Here is a 22,737-nt window from a genome sequence, read left to right as displayed (position 1 = left end):
GGCTGGCAGAGAGGCAGGTCTGGTGCTAAATTGGCTGTGTGTTTGTGTTGATGGTGGGGAGGGTCAGAGATGCAAACCCAGACACCAGCTGGAGGAATAGTGGCATTTACTGTAATGCAAAAGTGCAAGAAAGAGTCAGAAAAGGAGAAGCCAAGCAGTGCACCCCAGCATTATTACAAAAGGTTGCCTCTAGTGGTTAAGAAAGATAGATCAGCAGATATCCCAATGCTTTCCCCTTCATCCAGAGCGGCACATCAGCTGGGGGAAGCTGTCCCAGCCAAGCCCTGGAGAGCCACGGCCGGGAACTGGGAAATCCTGCGGAGCCTCCACCTTTGGCGGCCACGAGGCTTCCGAGTGCGCTGTGAGAGCAGCCCGGCTTTGACAGTGCTGGACAGGCAACGTGACAGAGCTTCTGCTGGGGGACAGCTGATTTCATTCTCCTCTTGGTTTTCTCCCTGAGCCTGCCCAGGGCTCAAGGAGGAGCCAGGGCCAGCTGTGGCCTTGTCCATTTTCCTAAAGCAGCAAGGTGCAGACATGTTTCCCCAGTGAATGGATGCATTGTTCCTTTTGATAGCAATACTTGGTTAAGAGCAGATACACAGCACATTTGGTTGGAAGGGTCACCTAGAGGGCAGCTTTGGCTCAGGTCCTGTTGGTGAGGCTTCAGGCAGGGTCTGAAGTTCAGGCTTCAGTCCTTCAGTATTTTGTGGTGCAAATCAATGCTGTGCAGAGCTGGAAACAAACAAGTCTGTCTTTAGCACATTTGAGACAGGGAAGAGGATTAGCCCTGCAAGGCCAGGCTAGGGCCCAGAGCAGAAGGCCAGCAGCCTGCATTTGCCCCCAGGGAGCCGTCCAGAGCAAGAAGCCACTCCTGGCCAGGGGCTGAGGTGCCCGAAGCTGCCTCCCCGCTGTGCAGCTCTGCAGAGCCCGCGCAGCGCCGGGTCCTGGGCAGCTGGGACAGCCCGGCTGCCCTGGAGCACAAGGAGTGTCCCAGAGAGAAGCTGCTACCCTTTGCTTTGAAACTGTTTCGCAGAGTCCTGTCATTAATCCACAGAGTCTGATATGTTTTCCTTTTGTCTCCCAAATGTAACACAGCTTTTTGATAAAATTGACTGATGTAGCTTCTGCTGGTGGTGGTGCTTTTGTCTGCAGGTGAGGGCAGGTGATTTGAGCCAAGGACAGAGTCCAATGTTAACATCCCAGTTTTGCCAAGTCAAGGAAACCTCTCACAACTGGCCTACTGTTGCTCAGCAGTTTTCCTAGTTTTTGGAAAGCTTTGACCTTAAGAAACCCAGCAGATTTTCCTCCATGAGGATCGCATCAGTAGCATGATGCCAATTTTTTCCACCTCTTCTCTGTCTTTGTGCTTTTAGGAGTTCCTCAGTGCCCAGCAGGAATGAAAGGACCTGTGATGATGTGATTTGAGAGATCTGTTGTTCCTTGCCACATGAGTGTACATGGCAAGCTGGACACCCCACTTGTGGCTCTGTTGAGTTAAATTCATCCCAGTTCTGTGCAAACAGCAGCCCCGAGGTGCTGAGGAGAGCAAGGACAGTGGGTGGGTGTGCATGCACACAGGCAGGGCTGACTGCTGTGTGGGCAGAAGGTTTTGGACTGCTGTACATCTTCACTCTCCCTGGCTGGAGGAATGTATCAGATCTATACAAAATAAAAACATTTATCAAAATATATCAAAATGTATCACACAACACATATGAATTTATTATATATGTAATTTGTCATCTGTAGACTACATACTATATATTTTAATATAGATACTATAATAAACAGAAAATATAAAATATAGACTTGGTCTTTTTCTCAGCCATTGCCTGTGGGTCATACAGACCATCTCCTGGTGTTACTGCATTTGTGTATTCTGGTACTACTTATTATAGCATCCATGTCCCTGGGAGTTCCTTCAGGGAACTTCACACAAAGGGCTTCCATCATTTCAGTGCTTGTCAGAACTTGTTCCTTCCCAGTTCTCCAGCCTCCTTCTGGATTTTGGAGCATCTCAGCACTTGTGTCCCTGTCCCTTCCTTCATCCCCAGCCTGCAGCAGTCACAGTCACTGCTGCCTCCCCCTTGCTGCAGCTCATTTGCCCAAGTGCTGCCAAAGGCAGCGGAGCTGGCTCAGGATCCCTGTCGGCTTCTGGGCTCTGGGATGAGCTTCAGGGGGACACTTGGAGCTCTTCCTAAAGAGCTGCCCGTGGGATGTGGGGTGGATTTGTCCTCCCCAGGTGGCTCCTGCTTGGAGTTCTGCTCTCAGTGGAGTCCCAGAGTTTTCTCAGCAGGCCTTGGCAGCGAGTTCTGAGCCAACGTGTGGCTCTGCTGCCATCCCAAATCTGCGCTGCCCTTGCCCAGCCTGAGTGCAGGTGGGGCATGTGCTGGGCATGGCCGAGGATTTCCATGGCCCAATCCTGCAGCATTTCCATCTGCTCCTGGCTTTGGGTAGCACAAATCTACACTTCCTTCAATTGAATCATTGCATTTATCGCAGATAGTTACACCTGCACTAGTAATGTACAAATATTCAAAAACCCCTTGAGTTTAAAAATAAAATTTGTTTTAAATTGCTACACTTGTGCTGCCAATGTATGAACATGCAAATATCAATTTAAGTTTAAATCTAATTCTTTTGAGATAATTGTGCTTTGTAAATATATACAAATATCAACTTCAGTTTAAAAAATTAGTTTATTGCAATTCTACAACTCACTATACACAAATATGAATTGAAGTTTAACAATTAATTTTTTTACATATTACTGCAACTGTACAGCCCATATACAAATACAGGAATATCAACATCCCTCTCTAAAGAATCTCAGATCCAGAACTAAATAAATACAATTTTAGAACTATGCAACTCCGTCTATATCTAAGTAGAAGTAAATACATATATATCCAAAAGAATATATAGATGTAAATATGTATTACGTATTTCATTCCATATATGACTTATAATACACACATAACAAACATATCTATAAATATACAAATATCAATGGATCAATAAAAAATCCATACAACCCCAGCAATAGAACTACACTGCTCCACAACTGTACAAGTATGTAAATATAACTACAGATGTAAGCAGATCAATATACATGCATCAATATAACAATACACATACACAGATACCTACACAAATATCAGTCAATGTATGTAAATATCCCTACACTTGTAACTATCCAAGTCTAACTCTACCCATCCATAAACAGAACCAGATCAGCAGGGATTGCAGCCCCCCATGTTCCCAGGCTCTCCCTCGGTCTTCTCCTCCCGTGCAGAGCAGCTCTCCTGGACAGGGACAGCAGATGGGACATCTGGGAAGCAAAGGGAACACTGAGTCAGTATGGGGACGTTTCCCTTGGCAGCAACTGCACTTCCACCAGGGAAGAGGAAATGTCAGAGCCTCCCCAGGAGGGTCAGAAGGAAAAGCAGCCGAGGGGCCAGGCTGTGGTGAGCTGTTCACTTCTTTCAGGCATCCCAGTTGCTCTGGGGGAACTCCCTCATGTCACGTTATTGAACCACCTCTGCACTGACCAAGACTGTGGCCTCCAGATCAAGCAGTATTTCTGTCTCCAGCTGCTTGCACCAATGACAGGGAACGTCCTCTGACAGCGCTGGGGCACAAAGTTACCTTCCACAGCTCATCTGACAGGGCCTTGTTCTTCCTCTGCTTCCTGTCTTTCTTCTTATTTCCACTTGGAATTTTCACAGGATTTTCTTTTTCTTTCCCCTTGATCAGTGCTAAAATGAATATTTCTCTTCCAATCTTGAGTTTGTTCAGTGATCCTGTCAAGCATTTTCTCAGAAGTTTTTCTCACAGAATTGAGTGTTAATTTCAGCAGTTTTGGTGATTTTCTGTGTGATTTCTGCAAGTCTTCTGTTCATTATTGCACCACTTAGGAAGGTACAAAGAGAAAAAGGATGTTTCTGTATGTCAGTCCACTAGTGGAATATTCATGGGTAGAGAGAGCTGCATTTTACATGTACTCCTAAGCTGAAAGTGCAACAGGTGACTTGGGGAGAAATCAAAGCCAGATCTCTCCTTCTACCAGCCTGTATTCAAAAGTAAAGTAAATAGAGCAGGGTGAGAATGTTAGTGCTCCATTAGTGCATCCATAGATTCCTGCGATGCCTGGGAACCTGATGCTCGGAGTCTTCCACGTTTAGGGGAACTGCATTTCAGGGAACTGCATTTCAGCAAAGAGAGTCCCCGTGCACAGGCGACAAAGGGAAGAGGGTCCCACGGAGAGTCGGCCGAGGAACAACACTCACAGCCCTTGTGGCTACATGCTGCTCCCCTTTGTTAAGCAACTTTGGCACATTTATCCTTCTCTAGACACCGTCTCACGCCACTAATGCTTAATGCTCCTTGGTTCAGTAGCTGCATTCACACATGCATGTTAATTACTGATTGGCTGTCACACCATAAGCATCTTTAGCTAAGGTGTGCCAAATTAGCAGCTCCCACTTGTGTGTGCTTGGCATTTGGTTTCATCTGGGCACAATGCTCCTTCTTCCTTGATGTATCTGTTGGAGGACAGTACATGGTCTGTCTCGTTCTGGGGACAGTACATGGTCTTCAGAGTAACTCTGTAAACTGCTGACCAGATTTTCCAATTCTCACAGGAGAATGCCATGGCCTTGTTCAGCCAGGAACCCTTCTACAGTTTGTGGACCCATTTTCTGTATGGCCAGAGGCTTTTCCTTGCCACAAAAAAACCCCAACAGAAAAACAAAAAAACCCCACAAACTTTCAAATACAAAACCAAAACAAAACAAAGCAAAAACAAACAAACAAACAAACAAAAGACCCAAAACAAAACAAAACAAAACCACCACCCAAAATCAACGATAGCAACAATAGCAAAAACCCAAACAAACAAACAAGCAAACAAAAACCAAAAAAACCAAACCAAAACAAAAAGGTAAAAAAAATAAAAATCAAAAAACCAAAAACCAAACCAACTCAAAGAATTACCTCAAGTAATAATAAAAGAAAAACTACTAAGATTAAGATTCATTGATTCCTTTTGGAATGTCATCCATAGAGATTCTCATTTCAGAGCTGAAACTGTACAAAAGTTATGTAAAACACTTCCAGTTAAATGGGACCTACTCAGCCCATGGAGGTCATTCCCAGCCGCAAGGCTGAGTGAACAAATCAGAGTCTAAAACCAGAAATGAATAAAAGTGACCAGGAAAACTCACTGAAGTGGCCACCAGTGCTTCCCCTTGCTCTCTTGAGGTGCAGAATTCCAGTGGCTTCTAAAGAAAAATTGAGCCCATAGGAAATGCTCTATGGAAGGCACTATAAAGTTGCAATGCTTTCTAGAGAAAATCATATGATAGGAAATGATAATTTCAGTCCCTTATCATCTTCTTGGAAAGTGCTCTCATCTTTCCACAAGTCTCTGCTGTGACCAACCCTGGTGACTTTGGATACTCAGATACATCCTCATCAACCTGGGGACTGTGTCTTGTGTCAGAAAGCACAGCAACAAGCCACCTAAAGAAAAGTGGAAAGGACCATTTGAAGTGTTCCTAAGCACTCCTGCAGCAATAAAAGGGGATGGGATCAGTACATTGATACACCTGCCCCTGAGGGAAGCCAGCCCCAACACATAAGGGACTTGGGGAAGGGAGTACAGATAAGAATTTGAAGCCTCAATTTGTTAAAGCATGGAAATAAAACTTTCTAATGCAGTGTAGAGTGAGTTAGAAGAAATCCTATCAAGGGAAAGATATGTCATGAAGGGGTAACCATGAAAAGTCCTCAGTCTCAGCCCACCCTGGGCAGCAGCACTCTGGCACGCTCTGTCAAGCAGCAGCAGCCAGCAGGCCCAGGGGAGGCAGCCCAGCACAATTCACCCCATGCCCCCCACGGCAGCGTCCCTGGGGCTGCTGCACTGCAGAGCTGGAGGAGCACCCGTGAGCCAGGCAAAAATGGACCCAAGTCTCAGGGTTTAGGAGGTGACATTTTCTTGAACTTGGCTTGAAGGAGAGCAGAAGGGCAACAACGGCTCAGGTGTTCAATCACAAAACACCCCAAGGGCTCTCAGGCACAGGGACTCAACATCGTTGGCTTGGAGACAATGGAGGAATTTGTAGAATGCTCTGCAAGGAAGAAAGGGGCATTCATAGCCACCTTTGAGTGTTCCCAAATATTATCCTCCCTCAATCAATTTCATATCCTTTCCCTAAAGACGCTTACAGCCTTGCTGGCAACAGCTCTACCATGTCAGCTGAATGAATACATGGAGGAAACTTAGGAAAAGTCTCAAACATCAAAGTCCCCATAGGTTTGTGCTGGAATCAAGATCTGTGTCTCTCTAGAAAGGCTGCTTGAGACAGATTAGTCTTAAAAATGCTAAGAAATGGACAGCATTTCCATAGGGACACTTGAACTGAATTTCCATTTAAAATCCATTGAAGTACCTTGCCTCCAACATTTCTCCAAGTGTTTTAGAAAACTCTTACAGAGATCTGGATCTTCCCTGGCTCACTGACAAGGGGAGGCCATGATCTCCAGCTGCTTCAGCTGACAGCTTAGAGTAGCCCATGTGCACTCCTCTGCAACCCTCCAAAACAAGGTCATTTGAGGACAGGTTTGTCCAACTTCTAAGCCTTTGACAACTTTGGCATAGAGTTTGAATTAACAAGAAAGGTCAAAAACCACCCCTACACTTATCATAAAGAATTTCCATCCACTACAATATTTTCTTAAAATGAGCTCAACTTCATAGTAGAGGTAGTGGGCTTCCACCCTCTATTGATCAATTTCTTTCAGTGGACAAACTTAGGACTTGAAGAAAACAAGTGACCAGAAGAAACCCAATCCAAATGATACAATCAACAAGGAAAGAAGGAATTACCGATAGTGAGATTTCTTTATTGTTAAATTTCAATACTATCATCTTTCAACTTTGACTTAAACTTATTAAACTTCTTTGAACTAATCCTACATTTATAAGAAAGCACCTACTGCTCAGTGCTAAGATAACCTATTGTTCTGTACTAATTTAAAGAATCCTAAAAATCCTAATCTTCTAGTTGAAATGAAAAATCCTGATTTCAGAGATGTTCCATGCTGAAGCCGATGTCTGGTGCCAGTACTCCACTCACTGCTGCTCAAATTCAGAAATGCAGCTCTGAATATGGGCCAGCTTCTTGTGGAGGTACTGGCACCCACTCTTCATTTCATAATAGCTGGGGCTACTCTGTGAAGGAGAAAGAAAAGAAAATCAGGGCATGCAAACACTTCTGCAGAGCTTAGAATCTGATGTCCTTTGCTTTAAAAATGCCTTGAGGCAAACTTAGCAGTTGCCATGGCCCTGCAGGTCTGGTGTCACACGTACCTGTTGTAACTGCTGATAATCTGCTAGGATTCGATAATGCAGCATCTGCAGGAAAAACAAAGAAACAAAAATAACAAATCATGAAGAATGTTTCACTGGCACCATAAAATGCACGCTTTGGTAAAACACTAAAAGTACATTCAGTCTGACTCTATAGAGATTTTCTTCTCTGTGAGCCACCACTCTTCTGGGAGCTCTGCAAAACAAATCTCCACCTCCCAGCATCACCCAAGATCTGTAACTAAGCCTCTCAGTAGGCAAGAGAAGGAGTCCATGCTCTAAGACTCTGCTTGGGACACCTCTCACAAACAGCTGTTTCTTCATAGACAGCTCAAACAGGGGCTTTTGGGCAGGGTCTTGCAAAAATCAGACTCAGCCCAAGCAGTGTTTGCGCATATTTGCCAGTTCCACAGTTTCCCTCTTCCACAGCTGCTCCCTCTGAGCAGCTCCAGGGAATCCAAAACACTGCTGTGATGAAGCACAGTCTTCATGGTTTTATCCTTCTTTACCTGATAGGCTTTGGAGCCTGGAGTCAGAGACTTCCATTGTTCCTGAAAATGTCTGAATTTCTTGATGATCTTGTCAGTCTTAAAATATAAATTCCAATATTCCTCATAATCTGCATTGAAGGCATCCTTGTAGTGCTGGCGTTGCTCCAAGGAGACAATGGCTCCGTATTTTCTAAAGGACAAAATGAGACAATTTTTCTCTGAGTGAACTCTAAGAGAACATTTGAGTGTGTTTCAATTCCATAAAACACACATATAATTTGACACCAAGCACAGGGAAATCTCAAACACAGACAACCAAGCTTTGAGTCAGTGGCTCTGGGCCTGACAGTTTTTGCTTTCAAGCTCATGTGCATCAAGAGAATGTAGTCAGGTAATTCTGGGAATCTGCCACATTTCTATGTGGCCCATTTCTAGTTCAAAATCGCTGACATTGTAGAGGTTTCCTTCATGAGCAGGTGGAGCACATTTAGAAATTATGTGCCCTCATTTCAAATGTCAAAGGAAAAACAAACACAGCAGCTTCAGGAAGACAAGACATAACTAAATTATAATCTCTTCCTCTGTAGGAAAAACTTAATTGAGTTACATGTGACTGCGAAAATTCATCTGCAAAATATTTTTGTAAAGGAATGTATTTATGGAGATGAGTGAATTTTTGAGCTACATTCTTTTCTGTCTAATGGTAAAGCAGAGTCAATGATAATATTTGATTCTTCTAGTGGAGAGCAAGTTACATCAGTGACCTGGGAACTGAGGCATTTCTAATACACAAAAGGAAACAAAGCCACAAAACCAAACTCTAGTCAAGTCAGAATTTACAAGAAGAAATACCCAAAGCACATCAGCTCCTAAGGAGGGAAAAACTCATTAATGCTCAAAGCCACTGATGGGAGTCAAACCTTCTTCATTCCCTTCTCCCTCAAATCAGCAGGTCTGAGGTTTATCAAGCTCATGATACAAATCCAAGATGAAGTGGCAATGAGAGCAATAGATGCCACTTGCTAACACTCTCACACCAATGCTTCTGCTCCTCTGGGCCTGAAGGTCTGGTTCTTACTGCATGACAAAAACTCCCTCCACGTCGGAATCAATTCCTTCAAACCACCCTGAGATTAATATTTACAAGCAGTAAATTGCTAACAAGTTGAAATTCAGTAGTAGGACAGACAACAACTTGTGCCAAGGATGCATGCCAGGCCTGATACACCTCAGTAGTATGCAGGATAATTTTGAAAAGAAAACCACAGATGCCTTTCCACATTTTGGGCGGTCCCGGAGCAATGTGAGCTGGGGCCCTGCCGCGCCTGCTCCAAAGGCCGCAGCTGCCCCAGAGCCCCAGAGCTGCAGGAGGCCTGGCTGCCCCTGCCAACATCACTGCCCTGACACAAGCTGCGAGCAATTCCAGGGCTTTATACCACACACACACTTCTTCCTCCTCTCCTGCAAATGCCATGAGGGGATGCAGCAGCACTGCTGCAGCTGAGCCTGTGCAGCTGCACTGCAGGAAGGGAGGGCCCGTCCGGGCCTCACCCACCTCGGTGTTCATCTCTGCTCTGAGCCTTGGAGGCCCAACAAAACCTGCTCAAACTCATCCTTTCAGCACAGCAAAGAGATGGACACTGCACCCCACTGAGAGTGGCAAGAGTGAATTGCTATTTGACTCACCTCAAGCAGTCTGCTTGGTTGCTTGTTGCAGAGCATGTGGAGGCAATGGAAGTATCTGTTCTTTTTCCTGCAGAAAAGCAGAATTTTGACACTCTTCATCAGGAGATCATTAAAAGATCAAAAGATCCCCATTGGACAGTCTTGAGAAAAGTCCTTCAGACCTTTCTTTTCACAAGAAATTATTCAGAAGAAGCAGTAACATTTATTAATAGGGCACACACAACCTTTTCCACAGTAGCCTGTCCTGGGGTTTAGAAAGAGGGAATGGCCACTTTATCCTACAGATTGTGCATTCCCACAGTGTTAGCCCCAGCTATATATTTTCTCATATATAAAACATGAGGTGTCATCTGCAGAGCCATTCAATTCTTGCAGCAACAGATGCAGCTTCACAAAAGACAACAGCTTGAGAGAGACCAACATTGATGTTCTAACAAGAAATGAAGAAGGAAGCTGAGTTCTTCTCACGCCATGTTTTATCCCCACTTCGCTGCCAGTTCCAGAGGCCCAAAGTTTGGAGAAGTACCTGCACTCTTGTCAGCAGGAAAGCCAATTCCATTCTATTGGGCTTACTGGCACTAAGGCTCCAATGACCTGCAGCCAAAACCGATTAACGTGGCAGGATGGGGTTGGAAACAGCTCTGCACTTGTGAATTGCCCTTTGGCTCTTTCCAAAGGCATTTGGGAAGCATTGCACACATAACCTCAAAGCCCACTTTCCAAAGAAATGTTGAAGAACTACAATGATAATAAAAAGAGCTGCCATAAGGAAAACAGAAAGCAGAAACAGGAAGGAACACTCAGGATCTTGGTAATCTCTGCTTTCCACTTGAGGTTTTGTGCCAAGCATCAAAGACCCAGAGGATCCTTTATGTTCCTTATGAGCTTCCATTGCCCTTATTTACACAAAGTAATCTTGTTCAAACTCAGCCATTCTTGCCAATCTTTAGACCACCTAAGCTTTAATTTTTGAGGAAAGAGCTGTCATGTGATGTTCCATTTGCTTTTGTTGATTTCAGTGTTCAAACTATTACATGGTATAGCAGAAGTATAAAAAGAAGTGTAAATATAATAATAAAAATGGACAGAAATACCAATAGTCAGAGCATGTTCAATACAACTTGCCTTTGCTGTGAGCATTTCATTTCCAAAAGTGCATTTGCTCTCATGGCTCAGTCCACAAAAAAGCTTCAGCCTAAGCCCCAACTTGAAACACAGAACAGATTTTTCCTTCACCAGCTGGGCAGAATTTTGTTACTGCCTCCTGATAAAAGCTGCTCATGTGTTCATGGATTCAAGCAGAAATCCTTCAAAGGCATCCCAAGGTTTGCAGGTGCTGTGTTCATGTCCAGAAGAAATGTGGGAAGACCATCTCAAAGCACCTGTCTCTACAAGCACACCAGCACTTGCAAGAGGCATCTGCACACTCTAAACCTGCCTCCAGGCTAACCCCAACTTGGAATTTGCACGGTCAACCTCCAAAAGAGACAAGCCACAGATTTAACAAAGCAACTGAACTCTGCCCTACTTCCTGTCTCCCTGTCATCAGAAATCAAGTGTTCTTTATGCCTTTATGTTTAGCTTTTCAGCACTGTTTTCAGTCTGTACTACTTCCACAGCTTTTGAAGAAGGAAATTCTGCAGCTGGGATGGAGAGGAACTCACAGCCCAGTTCAAAGTAGATCTCCAGGAAACCACACCCCTCAAAGGTTTTGAGCTTTTGGAGTTTCCATGAAAAGGCTGAGTTCAGTGAAAAACCATGGAATCACGGAGATTTGACTGTTTCAGTAAACTAGCCTGAAATCAATGTGTGACAGGTTTGTGCATTCAGCATGCAGTCTTGGAAATCTGCTGATGGAAAAAGCGGTGTCTCAGTCAACGGTCAGTTTACTAGAAATCAAATGGAAAGAAATAACCCATTCCCTGTGGTTTTGTAATGCCTGGTTCTTCATTTTAATCAGCTTCTCCCAACAGCAAGCAATTTCACATTTCTTTGTCCTCAACTGGTTTTTGCACTACTTAGAGAGAGAATTTCTAAAAATTAATGTCATTTTAGACAAGGTTCCAGCAGCACAGGTTCTGGGCTTTGCTGTTAAGCAAGAGATACAATCTAATCTAATGGCAGGAAAAAAAAAAAAAAGAGTCTTGATTTTTCATGACCATACAGCAGGGGTAATGGTAGAGCGTGATGTAGAGCAGTGCCTTTGTGTATCCAGAGCCAGCTTCCAAAGCTCCCTTGTCACAAGGTGCAAGAGCACAATTAACTGTTTCCAAACACTGTCAAAGAAGGATGTTTCCATAAGATGAACCACCAGAAGAGGAATCTGAGAGAAGCACAGATGGCAGGAAGAAAAGCACTAAGCCTTGGCCTAGCAGAGGTGAAGGTTCGGAATTAGGACACCAGACAAAAACTCCACTGTAGAGACTGTGGGTAAGGAGAATCACTGCTTCCATGGCTTCTAGCCCAAGACGTGGGGACAGCTGTGACCACCCTGTGGATACCCCAGTCTTGGACAGTAGAAAGGTGGTACCTCCAGAGAGACTTGGGGCCTCCACCACCGAGAAGACAAAGGGTGAGGAAGGACCAGCTGGATGGCAGAGGGCCCATGTGGGGATGATATCTTCCTACTGAATGTCTCTCTCTTCCCCTCACCCTGCCTCTCTTCTCTTATTTCTTTCTATCTCCCTACTTTGCATTTCCTGTTCAATAACATTTTTACTCTTGACTGTGGAAAGAGGCGCGCTTGTACCTTAATTGCACCTTAATAACCAAATCTTTACACCACAGTTATGAAAACAGCAGTCAGGGAAACCAGCACATTAATACCTTCATCGAAATCCAAGGGATGCAACTGCTTCAGTCTTCCCAATTCCTTTTTCTTCCTGTTTGAATTGGGGATCTCCTCTGCACCCTGGCAGGCACTGGGATGATGGAACTCTGAAATTTCTCTCGTTTTTGCACCACATGAGTGCAGGGGGAAATGGAGCCAAAACTTGGAAGCATGTCCAAAGAGCAAAAGGATGAGGAAGACAAAAGGAAGGAAGAAAAGTGGCCACCAGCTGCTGCCTGGACATGACTGGGCTGGTGACCAATTCTCCTGTTCTTGCTCATCACAGGACTGGTAAATTCATAAGCCAGAGGCCGTTTCTGCAACAATGACAACATAATTTGTTCATCAACCTAGGAGCAGGGTCAGCTTTTGCTCCCATTCTGAAAAGGCAGCATTTCTGAACTGGCCAAGGTTGAAAACACATCTTTCTTAACTAAAAAGAGCATTCAAACTAGCAAGTAAACTGCAGGTAAATACAGGCTCTATCTCATCCCTCCTTTCTCATCCTAGCACTTAGCAAGTCCTACTTCAAGTCTGGAGCTAAAATGCTTTGGGAGAAAGACATTCCCATTCAGGAGCTCCATCAAAACTTCCCGAAAAGGGAAGGTCCTGCACATTCACATCACAGCTTTTACATCACCAGCAAGTCTGCTAAAATTTACCATACAGTCCAGAAGGTTAAAAATGCACAAAATACCTGAGCAGGTCTTGCTAGAGCGTCTCTCAGAAGGTCCTAGAGATGTCACTTGACTGGTGTTGGTGGGGTTCTGAGATGGAGCTGATTTTCTGTATGGATGATCCAATATTTCATGTTAAAAAGCCTAAATATCAACTGTCATAGTTCTTTCCATGCAAGGAAAACAGACCTTCAGTGTCAGGACTCAAAGAAACAGCATGAAGCTGAGTTCAGGGAGCTTTAGGCAGGCTATCATGAAAACATTCATGGCCCAGAGGATGCTTGAGCACTGCAACAGGCTCCCCAGGCCAGTGGTCACTGCACAAAGAGCTTAAGAAGGATTTGGACAACTCTTTGGGCACAGGGTGTGACACTCGTGGTGTCTGTGCAGGACCAGGATCCTGGCAGGTCCCTGCTACCTCAGCATATTCTAAGAATCTTGGCTTCATTGCCAGGGTTTTTTTTTTTTCCCGTTCTCTGAACGACTGAATATTAACTTCAAATTCTGTCTGACTATGTCAGTGTAGCCAGACAATCAGTCTGAAGGGTTTGAAGTAGATGTTCCTTCAGACTGAAGGAATTCTCCTTTGGATTCCACTTGGCTACCTATGGCCAGACATTTCAGAAAACAAATCTTCATTATGGTTGCTGCATGCACACTAGAGAAATATGATTGTTCCTGAATTGGGTGGGAGCACCCAATTTGAACTCAACAATATCTTTTTGCACAGAGCTGAATTATTCCCTGCCACATGAGTTTTAAGCCATATTAATGTTTCACCAATTGGAAACAACCAAGTATCTCCATTCATATCCAGCAAGAGTTCCTTTGAAAAAAACACATTTAGTGGTTTAGCCACAATATGTAAGGAGAGGGGGTCATGGTACCTCTGGTGGACGGCCCCTTCTTCCCTGAGAGCCAATTCCCTTTGCCCTGCCCCTCGCTACTGACCCTGCACACACCCCTGCTTAAACCTTGTGCAGCGGACATGGCTCATCTTTTGTCTCTGGATCCCCTTTGTTGTGCTCAAATAAACCTCACTGGAAGTGACCTTATAAAAGGCCTCTCTGCCTCTCTGCAGCTACTACTATTTGAAGCAACTCAGCTGTACTGCAGAGTCACCAAGGCCTTGGTGTGCTTTCCTCGAGTACAGGAATCTGTGCAGGGATTGAGGCCAATGCTTAGTATTCCAAGAGTGTTTATCAGCTGGGCATTAGCAGTGACAAAATGCCTGCTACTGCAGGAACATGCAGCAGAGGGGCTGCAGGCTTCCTCCTGAGAATTGCCTGCAGGGCAGTCCTATCTGGAAATGCCACATGGATGTGTCTCTTTGATGCATCTTCCCAAGCATACAACTAAAATATCAAACAGGGATTGTAAAAAAAGTGTGGTGGTTTTCTTCTTTTGGGGCACTCTGAAAACAACTCTTCCTCTCTGATACCTCAGGATTGTTCTAACAATGTAATGTTTTAACTTTAAGGGCACATTGAAAAGACCTCTTCCTCTCTTATTTGTGCTGTCAACTGATGTTATCTTCCACGAGGTCAGGCTAACCAAAATGTAGAATTCTTACCGAACCCAAACTGTAGGAGGAACGGTAGAAGTACAAACAGTCATAAAAACAACACCAGCATTAAACCAGCCCCACAGCCTATCAAGTTCTGGGAAGTATTTTGTCTCCAATGACTGGTGACAAGTCAGGAGTCTAAAGGGAATCCAGGAAGCCAAGTGTTCTCATCAGTTTGGCCAGACTAGCGCACACACCTTCACGGAGGCATTGGCTGGGTTTCAGCCTTCTGCTGCTTGCAAAACAATCCCTGCTCTTGTCTTCACTGCACAGGGAAGCTCAGGCAAAGCCCACTCACTCCCAGCTACCCTCAAAGGCAAAAGGAATGCCCCAAAGTGCTGCCTGGCTGTCCCCGAGCACAACACTGGCTTCTGAGGGAGTTCACAATGTCTGTCTGACACCAAAGGGAGGAGGAACATGTGCTCCAGCCCATGCTGAGGCACACACACCATGCTCTGCTCCATCAGACAAAGAACACACAGGACGTACTCAGCAGCTTCAGGCACCTCCTCAGCAGCCTGACAGCCAGCCTGCTCCCACAGCTCCAGCCTGGCTCTGCAGGGAGCTTCCTGGGGGACCTCCCTCCTTCTGAGACACAGCTCTGCCTTTCCCATTCTCTTTGGGCCTGCTGTGCCATTCCTGCCTTCCTCAAACCTGCACTCTGGTAGCCTCTCACCTGGCCAGTCCTTTCCCTAATGGCACAAAGGTCTCTCCAGCACTGTTTACCAAGGGCCAGCATGGAGACAAAGCCACCCAGACAGACAGAGCCCAGAGAAACAGTGCCCATAAGGAGTGCAGAGCAGTCCAAAACAACACACAAGCTCTCTTTTCACACCCTTTGCCTTTTGACTGCCTCAGCTTCGTACCTCTTCTTGGTCAGCTTGCATGGTGGCAACTTCCTGCTTCATCTCAAGCAGCCTTTTCTCCTGCTCCTTCTCTACCTCTGCCAGGAAGTTTGCCTATGCTGCCAGCAGCTGCTGTGCCTCCAAATGCTGCCCTTCCAGCTCCTGGTGAGGGGAGGAAGACACTTCCAATGAAGTTCCATCCAAGTTCACCAAATAATCAGTGGAAGCTTCATGCCTCACACCATCCCCCACCAGAAAATGCACATCAGTAGTGTCTCTGTGCCTTCCAGAAATGCTGTCCAAACCAGAAATTCAGAAGGAGGATCAGCAGGTGGGACAAAAGGAGATGTCACCTTCCTTTCCTGATCTGATGGCTGCCTCTTTGCCGGCCCCTCTCTCCTCTGGATTCCTACGTGCTCTCAGAGGCTCTGTTCTCCAGTGCTGAAGTGGTCCTTGTCATCTCCTTTGCTCCCTGCATTCCCTTGCTGCAGGGATGGCAGCAATCAGGCTGTCAGAAGAGGCTTAAGAGAGGCTCCGCTGATTGCAGAAATGGATGCTGCCCAAAGGGAAAAAGAAACAAAACAAACCAAATTAAAAGAGACAAAGGAAAAAGGAACCATTCTTTTCCAAACTGAGTTCCTAACAGGGCCGACCTGGATTCCTCCAGCACCCAGAAATACACAGACATGGGACTGAGGGCACCAGCAGCACATCTGCCTTCATGTCCAGCATGCTGCTGTCACAGGCAAACACGGCCCAGAACTGCACTAGTCCATTCCTCATGGTGTCGTCACTTGCTGGGATTTTTGTCCTCCTATAACTGTGGGATTGCTGCTTGCTGTCCTAAGGATTTATTCCTTTCAGGAAAGTCAACAGACTTATTCAAACTCCTCTTTTCTACAGATATGGGCTCTTTCAGTGTCCAAGAGAGATGTGGGGCATAAAGCATCCCTCAAGAGACTCCCAAGAGCTCTGAAAAACGTTGATCCCACGTGTTGTTCTCAGGAGCTCTGGACATGCAGGTTTTCAGCAGCAAGCCAGGAGCAAGGACACAAGCAGCAGGGTGCAGATGTGCTCAGCTCTGTCTTGCAGGAAGAGCAGTGTCTGCCTCAGCAGACCCCACTCCCTCCTGTGCTGGCTGGCATCTTCCTTCACAGCAGGCACAGCCAAGGAAGTGGCCTGGTCACCAGCTCCTTGTCTGCCACCAAACCTGGCAGCAAAGCCACAGCAATTCTCATCTACTTGATGGGGCCAGGCAGCACATGGGGCTGGCACAAATCCTGCACAGCTGTGCCTGTTCGGCTGGCAGAAACCTCCAAGGGTGGGCCAGGAGGGACAAGCTGGGTGCTCTCGGATGCTCACAGTGAGCTCCACCCCAGCTCCCCCCTTCCCACAGACCAATCTAAAACCACTTGGCAGGGACTGCTTTCATTGTGTTCCTCAAGCCCCCGTCCCCAGCATTGCAATACTTCAGTTCCTTTGCTACCAGGCAAACCTGAATACAGCACCTGAGAGCAAAAGAGGGACACAGAAATGACCAGAAGGTGGGAGCTCTCCTCTGAGGAAGGGCTGGGAGACTTGTGCTTGTTTAGCCTGGAGAAGAGCAAGCCCCAAGGAGACTTTTCAATAGTTTCAGGGGCTTCTAGGAAAGTTGGGGACATATCTTTTAGCAGGGCCAATTGCAAGAGGACAAGGGGGAACGGCTTTAAGCTAAAAGACACTCAATTCAGATTGGCTCTGAGGAAGAAACTGTTTGTGAGGAGAGTGCTGGAACACTGGCACTGGCTGCCCAGAGAGCTGGGAGGAGCCCCAAGCCCAGCAACATTCAAGCTCCGCTTGGATGGGCCTCTGAACAACCTGATCTACTTGAAGATGTCCTTGCCAGTGGCTGGAGTTCTGGGCTAGATGACTTTCACTGGTCCCTTCTAACCTCAGCAATCAAGATCCTACTTAGTTTTCATTTGAAAAGCACCCAGAGCAGAGATTACTATGTGGGGGGCTCATCTGATTCCCTGGAGTTTGGCCGAGGAGCAAACCCTGGCAGGGAACAGCTGTTTGGCCTGCAGCCGCTTTGCCTTGTACCTGCAGAAGTTCCTTGGCAGAGCCTCGCCTGTCCACATCCATCTGCAGGCAGCAGCCCAGAAATTCACACAAGCCAGGGGGTAGCCTGAGCTGGTGCAGATTTGGAACCCCTTGCTTGCCTATCAGGTAGCTGGCCTGAAGCAAAAGGAAACATGAGACTCTACGTGATTCTTCCATACCTTTCAGGGCTCACCTAGACTCCATCTTTAAAACTCCAGTCTGCAGTGGCAATTTCTTGCCTAGCAGATGCTTAGAGATGAGCCTTGTCTCCCAAAGGAAAAAAGGCCCCAGTGCAGCCCCAGCTATTCCAAGCTGCACCAGGTCTTGCCTTGACGGCTGATGTGAGCCCCAGAGACCTTTTTTGAAGTGGCCCTTGCTGGAAGCACTTCAAGCTGTGGGAATGGGATTTTCTCTAATGGACTGAGAGCAGAAGGACACGGCTATCTGAGCACAGTTGCACCTTACCTTGACACTGGTCTCCTGCATATAAGGAGCCTCTCCTGTGGCCATTTCTATTCCCACGATGCCAAGGGACCAGGTGTCCACTTTGGGGCCGTAAGGCTCTCTTCTCACCACCTCGGGTGCCATCCAGTAAGTGGTCCCGACCATCGACCTCCGTTTCCTGTGCTCAGGGCTGAGCACAGCATAGAGGCCAAAATCAGCTGAGGAGGAAAACAAACACTGCTTCAAGTAGGAAACCAAGGAAAAGTGTTCCTCACTCTCAGTCCCAGAATGCAGTGCTGAATCCAGCTGGAAAAGCAGCTGGGCTTTCCTTGCTCAGGGCTGCAGCCAAGGACATGGGCAATTGCACAGCTAACAACCTGCCCAGGATTCCCACAAAACCTTGGCTTTTCCTCATTCCCCTGAACGTTTACACTGTCTCCCTTTGGAAGGAACACCCACAAACCAAAGTTCCTCTGGATACCTGGTTGCTCTCTAGACCACTCAGCACCTTCCAGCTGCGGCCTGGGCTTGCGCAGCGCTCCCTGCACTCTCAGCAGCCACTGCTGGCACCCGGCACCTCTCCAAAGCAGCCCCACACCGCCTCCCCGCAGCGCCGCGCCTCAGCAGGAATACCCACCCAGCTTGACGGAGCCATCCCGGCCCAGAAGGATGTTGTCGCTTTTGATGTCTCTGTGGATCACCTGCTTGGCATGAAGGAAAGCTAGGCCTTGCAGGCACTGCCAGGAGAAAAAGAAACAGGAGGCCAAAAGTTAGCCTGATCTGATTTCATCACATGCAAAAGGAGGCTGCTCCTGAAGATTCACAGATCTCCAAGGAGCAGTGAGTGCTGGCAGGAGGAAGAGCTTGCTGCTGCAGCACTAGGAGAGCAGGATCTTTCCAAGGGAAGGCATATTAGCTTTGGAGGGGGAAGCATCAGTCAGTCGTTGCTCCAGACTGTCCCCTGCAAAGCCAGTCAGAATGAGCGCTGCTGCAGCGGATGCGCTCTCCCCGTCCGGACGACAAACAATGGTTTGCCAAAAGAGGAAAACGTCCCTGCCTTGGATACCAAGGGGATCACTGTCGGGTGGAACACTGGAGGACAAGGGTTCTATGGCTGCCTCAACAGCAGACTTGGAAGTAGCTCTTTTGTCAGTTTGCAGCAGCAAGCACCATGCTGGGTGCCATGCCATCCTTTGGAGTGGAGACCTGTGACAGATGAGTCTCTCTTTGGCTTGGCCTCTGGTTTAAAACTCTCACAGCAGCACCTTTGCACTTACAGGCAAAGAAGGCAGTGCAGAAAGGCTCTGGGCAAAGGCTTGGGGAGGCAAAGTGCAGAACAGAAAATAAAAAGGAAAAAGAGACAGAGAGTTCAATGATGGTGGATAAGAGTGAAGAACAGAGTACAGTAAGGGCAGGGACACTGGCAGGCAGTTCAGTCCAGATGCTCTTTCTTCTCTGAAGCAGAAGAGCAACACAGAAAGAAAGCTCTGAACATGGAATCACTCACTTTGCAGTGCTTTCAAAGGATGAGCCTTGTCCAAGCCATCCCAAGCACAAGCAGGACCCCTTACCTCCCGACACACTGTTGCTATGTGTCCTACAGCCATCCTTCTCACGGTGACCACATCAGCTAAGGAGCCTCCATCCCTATATTCCAACACCAGCAGGACAGCCTCATCCACAAGGTAGCTGCAAGAGGAAAGCAACAGCGTGGAGCTGAACGTGCACAGCTAAATTGCTGTGGGGAAGAAAAGACTACAGCTGAGTTTTGTTTCCAGGTCACTGGTAAATGAAGATGGAATCAAATGAAGACACACTCCACCTAGGCTAGCCAGTGCCTGCCATCTGTGCCACCTAAAGGAAGAAGGCACATCCATGGAAAAGGAGACAGCTTAGGTGGCAAGCAGGGGAAAAAGGAGGTTTAGTGAGGAAAAAGATCAATCTGGAAGTGGACACATCCCAGCAGCTGCTTCATCATCTTCAGACACAAATTGCACCATTCCCTCCAGCAGCAAGGAGACACAGTTTTCACAGCTTTTACTAAAGGCAAGTGGGTGTGCAGCACTGCCAACACCCTTTGGAAAACCTTGCAGAAAGGACAGTCACAAACAGGAAAATAATTTCAGACCTGGCAAATTATGTGTCTCCTAGCCTAGTCTTTTGGCATGCAAGGCTATGGAAAATAGTGGGAACAGCACAAGGTACATAATCTCTGGCATGTTTTCTCCTCCAACACTTGGAAAAAATCACGCCCCAAACCAGCAAAACCACATGCAGCAAGTGAACATACAGGCTGCTGGCTTAGTAAGAGAGCCAGGTTTCTGAGATCAATCTTCAAGCTGTTTATGTCAGGAAGCATTCATGGGGACAGAATGCAAACTCCTCCCATGCCTGGTGCAGGAGTGGATTGATGTTCATTGAAAGATCCATTTTCTGCCAGTGGCTAAAGAGCTTTTAAATCTTTGCCTTGCAAGTATGGAAATGAACATTCCCAGAAAATCACCAGAACTACTTACCTTTCTAAGTAGCTGACAATATTGGCGTTCTTATTTTCTCTCATGAGCAGGATTTCTTTTAATACTCCCTCACAGCCCTGGTGCTGGAGATAAAGTTCCTTTACAGCCACCTACAATGACATCAAAAGCTCTTAGGGACAGACATGACCAGAGCCTCTTTCTCCGGGCACTCATGGGCCTGGATGCCTTGTCACCTCGGAAAAAAGGGACTGTAAAGCATCAACCACAAAGCGCTAACACCACCCTCTGCACCCGCAGGCTTCTCAAACAGACTTTGTTTAGCACTACTATTATCATTTACACACGCTTTGGAAGCCAAAAGTCATTTTTCTCCTGTGAAGAGAAGGCTGCCAATTCAATTGTGTGCCAGAGTAAACACATAAAACATGATGGGGAAAATGCTGTCAAAAAAGAACTGCAAAGCGACTCAAGGTAAAGTTACAATCCCAGCACATCCTCACTTCTTCAGTTTGGCTTTTGCAACTTTGAAGAACAATCTTTAGACTTGAAATTATTGAATGGGTTTAAAAATGAATAACCCTTTCTGTGGTACACTATGGATGTGCCCCAAGTTCTAAGCACAGGGCTTGGGGCTTTCGGATGCCTCCAAGACCTCCCTCCAAGTGCAGTTCCTGAGCACAGCTCTGCAGGTGGATAAGGAACTACCTTCTCTAATTCCTTACTATTAAGGAAGATGGAATGTATTTCCTGAGAGTCAAAAAGGAGAATTCAGGACTTGGAACTTCTAGCCCCAAAGAGCAGCAAGACTCTCCAAGACACCACCATGCCTGTTCAGAACAGAGAGCATCTCTCTAGTGGAACACAGGATCAACACAAGGTTGTATTATTTAAGGCTCTTCATCAACTTCTTCTCATTCATCTGTGCACGTGTCTCTGTCTCTGTGTGTGTAGGTGTGTGTGTATGTCAACTAGGTTCCCTAGGACTCAAAGGCAAAACTGTGCTCCAGACAAGATCTCTCTTTTTGAAGGGCTTGCATTGTATTTTCCAACTGAATCACGTGATAGAAAACAAAATATCTGTGTCTGATCCTGGGCTTAAGAGGAATTGGGCTGGAATGATGGCTCTTTCCATCAGCTAATCTATGCACATTTATCCAGTAAGTCCAAGCTAGCGTGTCCTCTGAAAGACACCACGGCCATCCTTCCATTCATTCAGGTAGGTAGGAAGGACAAAGTCTGTCCCAAATGCATTTTGCAGCCTGCCTCTAGACAGACTGCTTCTGCAGAACAGCCTCTGCAGCAAAGACAGGCAGGCCAAAGCTCTGGCCACAGATCACATCACAGGGAAAGCACTCAAGAGCTGCAAGATCTGCACGGGCACTCACCGCTTGTCCTGTGGCAGTGTCGAAGGCCTTATAAACAGCTCCAAAGCCCCTAGAATCAGAACAGTGGCAAGAGCAGAGAAGTTGTTCAGTGCTGAGGAGCAAAAGGCAGCCCAGGCAGGAGCTCTGTGCTGCCTGCAGTGGCTCTAAAACACTGGGCTTTGTCTACTCTTCAGCCAAGGGCACAGCAGCCCAGCAGCCCTCTGCCATGCAGAGTGTCCAAGAGAAAAGCTGGCTCCCACAGGAAGAAAAAGGGCTGCTAGAAATCTCCAATGTACACAGTAGGTTATGCATGTGGGGGGGTTTTCTTTGCCTTTTTCTTCTTGTGTATGTGCCTGTGACGTGCCTTTCCAGGCAATGAAACACACAGTGCTGCTGGGCCTTCTCACTGCTCTCTTTTCATCCTACCTGCCAAACTCAGGCAATGCCACACAGCCTTTCTTATTTTCCTGACCACTGAATATTGTTTCCAGAAAAATACTACTAAGAAATGCTACTGAGAGCTGTTATCTGACAGCTGTCTGGTGGGAAACAACACACAAAACCTGCTCTCTCAGGTTTTCCTTCCTTCATGAGTGTGGCCATATTACTTTGAATCATACAAAACCATGTCTCCTGGGAAAATAGGCAAACTGGTGCCCCATCTTGGAGGGACAGGAGGGCTTCCAGGTCCTGCTCCTTGAGGCAGCCAAGACATTGTCAGCATCCAGTCATCTTTGATGATGCCTTGTACTGCCTCAGCACTGAGACAGGGACAATCTGGAGCCAGGCTCTGAAGATGCTTGCAGCTTGCCTGACTTCCCACATGCTATTGCACCACCAAAATTCCTGGCCCGTGGTTCTGTAGAAATAAGTGTGGCTGCACTCACTCACTGCCAAGATGT

At 46.6% G+C, this 22,737-nt stretch overlaps 2 protein-coding genes across 2 annotated transcripts; both read right to left on the bottom strand.

The window, feature by feature from the left end:
- Positions 1-6,930: 6,930 nt before the first annotated feature.
- On the bottom strand, positions 6,931-15,510 carry LOC135293188 (RNA polymerase II elongation factor ELL2-like). Its single transcript, XM_064407172.1, has 6 exons — positions 15,490-15,510; positions 12,376-12,667; positions 9,550-9,616; positions 7,882-8,053; positions 7,373-7,417; positions 6,931-7,234 (listed from the first exon to the last, which is right to left on the bottom strand). The coding sequence occupies exons 1-6, from the start codon at positions 15,508-15,510 to the stop codon at positions 7,136-7,138; spliced, it is 696 nt and encodes a 231-aa protein (XP_064263242.1). The 3' UTR covers positions 6,931-7,135.
- Positions 15,511-15,855: 345 nt separating this feature from the next.
- Positions 15,856-22,707, bottom strand: LOC135293194 (serine/threonine-protein kinase PAK 3-like). The gene is made up of 7 exons (XM_064407181.1): positions 21,857-22,707; positions 20,511-20,620; positions 19,566-19,683; positions 18,632-18,731; positions 18,016-18,212; positions 17,551-17,685; positions 15,856-16,024 (listed from the first exon to the last, which is right to left on the bottom strand). The coding sequence occupies exons 2-7, from the start codon at positions 20,552-20,554 to the stop codon at positions 15,980-15,982; spliced, it is 639 nt and encodes a 212-aa protein (XP_064263251.1). The 5' UTR covers positions 20,555-20,620; positions 21,857-22,707; the 3' UTR covers positions 15,856-15,979.
- Positions 22,708-22,737: the final 30 nt, after the last annotated feature.

This window comes from Passer domesticus, unplaced genomic scaffold (genome assembly GCF_036417665.1).
Source record: "Passer domesticus isolate bPasDom1 unplaced genomic scaffold, bPasDom1.hap1 HAP1_SCAFFOLD_85, whole genome shotgun sequence".
Classification (NCBI taxonomy): Eukaryota; Metazoa; Chordata; class Aves; order Passeriformes; family Passeridae; genus Passer; species Passer domesticus.
Note: the sequence above shows the minus strand (reverse complement) of the source record. Positions and strands in the feature narration are given on the sequence as shown.